The sequence below is a fragment of the Salvelinus fontinalis genome, chromosome 13, assembly GCF_029448725.1.
Source record: "Salvelinus fontinalis isolate EN_2023a chromosome 13, ASM2944872v1, whole genome shotgun sequence".
Lineage (NCBI taxonomy): Eukaryota > Metazoa > Chordata > Actinopteri > Salmoniformes > Salmonidae > Salvelinus > Salvelinus fontinalis.
Window position 1 is genome coordinate 15,152,833 of NC_074677.1, and position 9,850 is coordinate 15,162,682.

The 9,850-nt window shown below is 41.4% G+C and overlaps 1 protein-coding gene across 2 annotated transcripts in view; it reads left to right on the forward strand.

The window, feature by feature from the left end:
• The window catches only part of LOC129868146 (myelin protein zero-like protein 1), a 46,332-nt gene extending 36,822 nt beyond the window's left edge, over nucleotides 1-9,510 (forward strand). The window contains exon 5 of one of the 2 annotated variants that reach the window (XM_055941836.1): nucleotides 2,427-2,837. In XM_055941836.1, coding sequence (XP_055797811.1) covers nucleotides 2,427-2,574 — 148 coding nt within the window. In that variant the 3' untranslated portion in view covers nucleotides 2,575-2,837. Of the gene's footprint in view, nucleotides 1-2,426; nucleotides 2,838-9,296 lie in introns of those variants that run through there. The other variant, XM_055941837.1, reaches the window with a different exon arrangement.
• The last annotated feature ends 340 nt before the right edge of the window (nucleotides 9,511-9,850 follow it).

Here is a 9,850-nt window from a genome sequence, read left to right on the forward strand (position 1 = left end):
GTATGTGTGAACAAGCAGGAAGCCTGAACTAAAAAGATAAGGATGTTGAAGAATTAGGGGAAGTATGTTTATTTGCATATGGGGTGGACTCATATGCTATTTGGGTATAAAGAGGGAACCAGTGCTCTGGGTGGGTGTGTTCCGTGGGACATTCGAGATGGTTATACTATTGTAAATAAAAGCATGTTTTGATTTCACAAGTTCTGATAAAGCGTTATATTTCTGAGATGATTTTCCACGACAAAATCCAGACAGCTGAAGTTCTGAAAGAGCTGCAAAAGCTGGATCCCTACAAATCAGCTGGGCTAGACAATCTGGACCCTCTCTTTCTAAAATTATCCGCCGAAATTGTTTCAACCCCTATTACTATCCTATTCAACCTCTCTTTCATATCGTCTGAGATCCCCAAAGATTGGAAAGTTTCCGCGGTCATCCCCCTCTTCAAAGGGGTAGACACTCTAGACCCAAACTGTTATAGACCTACTACCATCCTACCCTGCCTTTCTAAAATCTTCGAAAGCCAAGTTAACAGACAGATCACCGACCATTTCGAATCCCACCGTACCTTCTCCACTATGCAATCTGGTTTCCGAGCTGGTCAATCGGTGAACCTCAGCCACGCTCAAGGTCCTAAATGATATTATAACCTCCATCAATAAAAGACAGTACTGTTCAGTCGTTTTCATCGACCTGGCTAAGGCTTTCGACTCTGTCAATCACCGCATTCTTATTGGCAGACTCAATAGCCTTGGCTTCTCAAATGACTGCCTCACCTGGTTCACCAACTACTTCTCAGATAGAGTTCAGCGTGTCAAATCGGAGGGCCTGTTGTCCGGACCTCTGGCAGTCTCTATGGGGGTGCCACAGGGTTCAATTCTCGGGCCGACTCTTTTCGCTCTTGCTGCTGGTGATTCTCTGATCCACCTCTATGCAGACGACACCATTCTGTATACATCCGGCCCTTCTTTGGACACTGTGCTAACAAACCTCCAAACAAACTTCAATGCCATACAACACTCCTTCCGTGACCTCAAACTGCTTTTAAACGCAAGTAAAACTAAGTTCATGCTCTTCAACCGATCACTGTCCGTACCCTTCCGCCCAACTAGCATCACTACTCTGGATCGTTCTGACAACTACAAATACCTAGGTGTCTGGTTAGACTGTAAACTCTCCTTCCAGACTCACATTAAGCATCTCCAATCCAACATTAAATCTAGAATCAGCTTCCTATTTCGCAACAAAGCCTCCTTCATTAATGCTGCCAAACATACCCTCGTAAAACTGACTATCCTATTGATCTTTGACTTCGGCGATGTCATTTACAAAATAGCCTCCAACACTCTACTCAGCAAATTGGATGTAGTCTATCACAGGGCCATTAATTTTGCCACCAAAGCCCCGTATACTACCCACCACTACGACCTGTATGCTCTCGTTGGCTGGCCTTCACTACATATTCGTCGCCAAACCCACTGGCTCCAGGTCATCTATAAGTCTATGCTAGGTAAAGCCCCGCCTTATCTCAGCTCACTGGTCACCATAGCAACACCCACCCGTAGCATGCGCTCCAGCAGGTATATTTCACTCGTCACCCCCAAAGCCAACACTTTCTTTGGCCGCCTTTCCTTCCAGTTCTCTGCTGCCAATGACTGAAACAAATTGCAAAAATCTCTGTAGCTGGAGTCTTATATCTCCCTCTCTAACTTTAAGCATCAGCTGTCAGAGCAGCTTAACAATCACTGTACCTGTACACAGCCAATCTGTAAATAGCCCACTCAATAACCTCATACCCATATTGTTACTTATCCTCTTGCTCTTTTGCACCCCAGTATCTATATTCTCTACTTGCACATCATCTGCACATCTCTCATTCCAGTGTTGAGGCTACATTGTAATTATTTGAACTCCATGGCCTATTCTGCCTTACCTCCCTACTCTTCTACATTTGCACACACTGTACATAGATATTTCTATTGTGTTATTGACTGTAGGTTTGTTTATGTGTAACTCTGTGTTTTGTCGTCCTGCTTTGCTTTATCTTGACCAGGTCGCAGTTGTAAATGAGAACTTATTCTCAACTGGCCTACCTGGTTAAATAAAGGTAAAATAATAATAATAATTTAAATTAAATAAAAAAATATATATACAGTACCAGTCAAAAGTTTGGTCCCACCTACTCATTCAAGGGTTTTTCTTTATTTTTACTGTTTTCTACATTGTAGAATAATAGTGAAGACATCAAAACTCATGATTCCCACGTGAAGCATGGAGGAGAAGGTGTGATGGTGCTTTGCTGGTGACACTGTCAGTGATTTATTTAGAATTCAACGCACACTTAACCAGCATGGCTACCACAGCATTCTGCAGCGATACACCATCCTATCAGGTTTGTGCTTAGTGCTACTATCATTTGTTTTCAACAGGACAATGTCCCAACACACCTCCAGGGTGTGTAAGGGAGATTTGACAAATAAGCAGAGTGATGGAGTGCTGCATCAGATGACCTGGCCTCCACAATCACCCGACCTCAACCCAATTGCGTGGTTTGGCATGAGTTGGACCGCAGAGTGAAGGAAAAACAGACAACAAGTGCTCAACCAATGTGGGTACTCCTTCAAGACTGTTGGAAAAGCATTCCAGGTGAAGCTGGATGAGAGAATGCCAAGAGTGTACAAAGCTGTCATCAAGGCAAAGGATGCCTACTTTGAAGAATCTAAAATGTATATTGATTTGTACATTTTTTTGAACTACATGATGTGTTATTTCAGTAGTTTTGATTTCTTCGCTATTATTCTACAATGTAGAAAAAAGTAAAATAAAGAAAATCCCTTGAATGAGTAGGGGTGTCCAATCTTTTGACACGTATTATACATACACACTATACGTGCTTGCACACACACACACACACACACACACACACACACACACACACACACACACACACACACACACACACACACACACACACACACACACACACACACACACACACACACACACACTCCCTCTCTTTCTCTCTCTTTCCCTTTCTCTCTCTTTCTCTCACACACACACTCACATACATGCTCTGTGTTTTTGAATACCGCTGATTAATTATGTACCAGTAACCGTAACTATGCAGAGTAGAATAATTACATGTTATTCACGTATGATGGCTATCTAGAGAAACCATGGAGAATGTTGGGCAAATGCCCTGCTCTGCTCAAGTGGAATGCATATTTTCAAGTATTGTGGTGGCAGTATCATCAAATCAAACTTTATTTGCCACATGCGCCGAATACAACATGTGTAGACTTTCTGTGAAATGCTTACTTACAAGCCCTTAACCAACAGTGCAGAAACTGCACTAGGTCCCATGTTATGTGGCTCAGTTGGTTGAGCATGGTGCTTGCAACGCAAGGGTCGTGGTTTTGGGTGACCAGGATGAAAAGTTATGCAAATGTATGCACTCACTACTGTAAGTCACTCTAGATACAGTAAGAGCCTCTGTTAAATGACTGAAATGTAAAATGTCTTGTCAGTGGAAGGGACTGGGGAGTTTGTAAGGATCGAAAGGAGAAAGGCCCAGGTAAAAAGGTAGAGGTCAACCCGCCTTCTGAAAACCTAACCCTGGGATAGAGTTTTATTTTTCAGCTGGACAATTACACAAATTGTAATGCCAAAGACACACCAGAATGGCTATCTAAGAGGTGGTGAGTGTTCCTGAGTGGTCCAGTCTAAAATTTGTTTGAAAATCACAGTCAAGGTTTGAATATTTCTGTCCAGTTGGTAGACTATGGCACTTGTAACGCCAGGGTAGTGGGTTCGATTCCCAAGACCACCTATATGTAAAATGGATATACACTGGAGGGAAACATGTTGGATGGGTGGGAGGTTAGGGGTGGAGGATCATTTTATTTTTTAATTATCTTTAAATACTCAATTTATTGTTACTTTTTGGCTCTGTAATGCGAGCTAACTATTCAATTATGAATTTGTGTATTGTGCTTGTGATCCCCCTCTCCCAACCTCAACAAGAAAATACATTTTTTTAAATAAAGATTTGGTCACAAATTAAGAAGTAGGGGTGAGAATGCTTTTGCCCATATGACGTGATGAAAGTGATGCCTATTTATCGCCATCATCGCTGTTCTGGAGAATGAGATTAGCATTACTATCTACAACATCTCAGTCCTGACTATTCCGTGGAAGAGGCATGTTGACAGCACTGTGACGTTTTCAGTAGCAGTGTGTGGGTAAAATCACCAGGGAAGCCAAGCCAGGAAAAATAAGCCATATTTAAACCGATGTGGTGTGATCATTGCGTTGTTTGTTCTATAACCTGTTAGTTCATATGCCTTGACACCGTGATATACAGGCCTAAGGCTGAGACAATAAGAAGACACAGTGGCAGAATAAATTTAACAACACCTTGGTTTTATTACAAAACCAGAGATCAACATCTGTTCTGGTGAAATCCCAAAAATATATTGCATGTAACAAACATTTACATGACCTACAGCATGGTCTAACAAGTAAATGTTTCCCACATTTTCAGACTACTAAACAACTATTGATTTAGAACCACGGAGAGTTACCGCAAGTCCACTATTCCAGCCAATCACTCACGCTTAGTCTAATTCAGTGACAACTAAAAGATACAAAAAACGATTTAGTCCAATCAACGTAAGCTAAATATTTGTCTGTCTATGGTAGATGTGGCTGTCCATGGTACTAATTTCTGTGTGTGTGTGTGTGTGTGTGTGTGTGTGTGTGTGTGTGTGTGTGTGTGTGTGTGTGTGTGTGTGTGTGTGTGTGTGTGTGTGTGTGTGTGTTCATGCTTGCATGTTTTTTTCTACATGTTGACACCGTAGTTGTAGAGAAATACCAATGCCATCCTCCTCTTTCATGTTGCCTAAACTGCCTATGACTCTGTCACACAGTACACACTTTTAGTTTTTGTTGTCCTAGGCTTCCTGGCTAAAATGCTTGCTTGCTAGCCAAACTTCCTTTCATGGGAAACTGAAAGAGAGCAGCTCTCCAGTTAGGCTGGTCTGTGATTCACAGACACCTTTCCTGGTCATACGAATAAGGCAACCTCACAGAGAGTTACACACACTAAATAACTTTATTTCCAGAGGACTTATGAGATGGATGTGGTTCTGTAGTGAGATTAATTAATATACTAATAAACAGCATGAGACAATCAGTAATAGCATTAGAGCAATAATAATTGACTAAAATGGTGACATAAGCAAAGGACTGTATAACACATACAGTTGAAGTCGGAAGTTTACATACACCTTAGCCAAATACATTTAAACTACATTTTTCACAATTCCTGACATTTAATCCATGTAAAAATTCCCTGTTTTAGGTCAGTTAGGATCACCACTTTATTTTAAGAATGTGAAATGTCAGAATAATAGTAGAAAAAATGATTTATTTCAGCTTTTATTTCTTTCAGGGCATTCCCAGTGGGTCAGAAGTTTACATAAACTCAATTAGTATTTGGTAGCATTGCATATAAATTGTTTAACTTGGGTCAAACGTTTTGGGTAGCCTTCCACAAGCTTCCCACAATAAGTTGCATGAATATTGGCCCATTCCTCCTGACAGAGCTGATGTAACTGAATCGGGTTTGTAGGCCTCCTTCCTTGCACACGCTTTTTCAGTTCTGCCCACAACGTTTCTATGGGATTGAGGTCAGGGCTTTGTGATGGCCACTCCAATACCTTGATTTTGTTGTCCTTAAGCCATTTTGCCACAACTTTGGAAGTATGCTTGGGGTCATTGTCCATTTGGAAGACCCATTTGCAACCAAGCTTTAACCTCCTGACTGATGTCTTGAGATGTTGCTTCAAAATATCCACATAATTTTCCATCCTCATGATGCCATCTATTTTGTGAAGTGCACCAGTCCCTCCTGCAGCAAAGCACCCCCACAACATGATGCTCCCAACCCCCATGCTTCACGGTTGGGATGGTGTTCTCCGGTTTACAAGCCTCCCCTTTTTTCCTCCAAACATAACAATGGTCATTATGGCCAAACAGTTCTATTTTTGTTTCATCAGACCAGAGAACATTTCTGTCAGGTGGCAGGTGTCCTTCCCCTCTAGCAACCTCCCTAGCAACCTATCAGTGGCCTGGTAGCAGAGGTCACTGGCAGTTTGGGGAGACAGTTTATGAGCCCCTAGTCATCCTGGCACTATAGGGGGAATGGGTGGAGTGAGCTGCATGAAGTTTTAAAACTCACAGGCAGGGAAATCCATAACAGCAAGGATGCACAAGGCCAGCTAGTTAATATTAGCCTACTACATCTAGCAACACGTTGAACTTCAATCCTCTCAGGCCAGGGGAACAATGTATGCATTTATGGTTGGATCAGAATCACTGTTATAATCATTGGCCAGTACAAAGAATTAAGTAAAACCACAAGTCCAAATTCCTATCTCCATCCATGGCCAATTTAGGACTGATTTTTTGGGACAACGACACAATGACATGCAACAATTATACTTACTTATGACGTTTGGCTTCTGATGTGAAGTGATTGGTGTGAAGCCAAATCCAAACTGGTTTCCCTTTACACTTTTTTGGTGCATCAGGATCATTCACAGTTGAGCTCACTCGGTTTAACTGAAGACTGATTGGCTATTATTAGTATTTATTTTTTATCAAAGGAGGCCAAATGTTCGCTCGCTGCTCTTGCATGGTTAGAGCATTGGGCCAGTAACCCAAAGGTTGCTGGATCGAATCCTCGAGCTGACAAGTTAAAAATCTGTCGTTCTGCCCCTGAGCAAGGCAGTTAACCCACTGATCCCCCCCGGGCGCAGAAGACGTGGATGTTGATTATGGCAGCCCCCCGCACCTCTCTGATTCAGAGGGGTTGGGTTAAATGCGGAAGACACATTTCAGTTGAATGCATTCAGTTGTTAAACTGACTAGGTATCCCGTTTCTCTTTCCATTCAATGCTATGGGCGGCAACAATGTCATACTCTTTTTGACCAGACAGCATCAGATAGATGGGCTACACATACTGAGACAGAGGGGCGCTGTTTTGTTCACTTGGATGTTTTCTAGCGTGAGATACATTCAGCCTTTTGCAAATTGAAGGAAATTTATGAAACACCTAGATCAATTATTTTCTTTCTTGGGAATTTTTGGGGGGAAGCCTTGGCATCCATGAATATACACCACTGTTACAAGTGGACCAAAACCATGCCAGGAAAATTCACCCCACACCATAACATATTATTTGTATACCTCATTTACTCAAGTGTTTCCTTTATTTAGTCAATTACCAGTTGCCTACAGTCGGGAAGGCTGCAATTTGGCCAGCATGCGCACCAAATATAGCCTACAGCTTGTTGCTTTGTGGCCATAGACATGTAATCCATAGAAGGGTTATGGAACCCCTGGCAGTTTGACTATTAAACTTGTGTGTACCCTAGCAATGGCTGCCAGTCCTGGTTACTGCCATCTATGGATTTTAATCCGGCCATGAAAACATCACTAAGCCTTGACACATTTCTGGTAGCATTCGTGCGAAACTGAAAGCGCAAACCACCGCATTTAACCATGGCAAGTTGACTGGTAATATGGCAGAATATAAACAGTGTAGTTATTCACTCCGCAAGATAATCAAACAAGCTAAACGTAAGTATAGAGATAAAGTGGAGTCGCAATTAATTCGTTCAGACACGAGATGTATGTGGCAGGGACTACAGACAATCCCGGACTACAAAAGGAAAAGCAGCCACGTCGCTGAGACCGAAATCTTGCTTCCGGACAGGCTAAACACATTCTTCGCAAGCTTTGAGAATAAGACAGTGCCACCAATGCAACCCACTACCAAAGACTGTAGGCTCTCCTTCTCCATGGCCGAAGTGAGTAAAACATTTAAACGTGTTTACCCTCGCAAGGCTGCCGGCCCAGACGGCATCCCTAGCCGCGTCCTCAGAGCATGCGCAGACCAACTGGCTGGTGTGTTCACGGGCATATTCAATCTCTCCCTATCCCAGTCTGCTGTCCCCACATGGTTCAAGATGGCCACCATTGTTCCTGTACCAAAGAAGGCAAAGATAACTAAACTTAATGACTATCGCCCCGTAGCACTCACCTCTGTCATCATGAACTGCTTTGAGAGACTAGTCAAGGATCATATCACCTCTATCTTACCTGCCACCCTAGACCCACTTCAATTTGCCTCCACTCCGCTGATCCTCAACACTGGGGACCCACAAGGGTGCGTGCTCAGCCCCCTCCTGTTCACCCATGGCTGCGTGGCCAAGCACGCATCCAACTTTCTTTTGAGGGAACATTGATCATAAGTGGCTTGTTTTCTCTTGTTCTTTATACCATGTCTTGTTTCGAGGTGTTTCAACTGATTTCATGTCAATGCTAATATGGCTAAAATTCACTAGCTAGCTAACCAACAACTGTAACAATCTATTTGAGAGACAAGTGCTCATTATGCAAATGTATTTATGCTTTCAATAAACATTGGAGACTAAATATTGCTTACATGTTGTCAACATCTAAGCCAACCCTGTCTACTTTGTTCCATAGTTGTGCACTAGTCGCTAAACAACCAACCACTCTATTAAGGTTGGTTGAATAATGGTTTATAAATACACTTAAAATGGTCATAAGACAAACTCTTATTCCATCATGTAATCTTGCAAGGGTTTCACTGTTGAGGAACATTCTCACTTTTGGACTTGATGCATTGGTGCAATTATTTATTTATCCCAGGAAATAAGGCAGCATGTCAAGATCTGTTCATCCATGCAACACGCTCAAAATAACGTCAACATCGAATGTGCCCACGTGTTAACACTAACGTCATGTAACAGTGCGAAAATAATGTGGTCGAAAAGGTCAGTGTGCAAAATCCAGACATGAAAGATTGACGCGAAAGAAACTAAGTGTTGTAGGTAAAAAAATGGCAACACAGGAGAGAGAAAGTAAATTTTCCATGCTATGTGTTAAGCTTTTTTGGATACATGAATTCTGCTGGACGATTTGGCATAGGTAGTTAGCTAGCGTTTAGCTAGCGTCAACACAAGCACTATCATTGTTAGCTGGATAACATAACAACTAGCTGGGCCTGGCTAGCTATATGCCTAAACTATAGAAATCATGATGATGATGATAACTAGGGGTAATGTATAGAGTCTATGAAAACTGTCATACTCTTCTTCTCTGATTAAAAAACATGAGCTGGCGCACCCAGAAAAATGTGTTTGTGTGGAGGTGCTGACTAATGGCAGTTTATTTTGATAGTTTATACTCTTCTTCTCTACCACAGATTCCCAAAATGTCTCAGACTCCAGGAATGGGAAAATGCTTATAAGAAAGAAACGGATGAAGACAGAGACTGAGTTGTCGATTTCCATTGTCTTTTTCTTCCGTTTTTAACATTACAAGAAACAATCATGTTTTTCTAAAGTAGCTAGCTATCTAGGCTACTCACCATATTATAGGCTACAGATTTGAGTCACCTCTAGAATAGTTATTTTTATGTTATTGAGTAGACCTATATATCTTTGTTTAATGTAATTAATCTAATTATTAATCTAACAACAAAAATCCTTATTGTTTTGTAAGAAATATAAGGTATTTTTACCTGTTGCAATAAAATTGACTAAAGTAGAAGCTCTTATTTTGTTAGTAGGTATTTTCAATTGGTAATGAGTAATTATATAGAAATGTATCATTAGGTAACTATAAAGTTACACTTCACTTTAAATAGCTAAATCCTGTGTAAGAACTATCGACAACTTTGTATTTATTACAGATATGTAAGTACACCTCAAGATATCCTTCATTTTAACTAGCCAAATCCTGTGTAACACTTAGCAA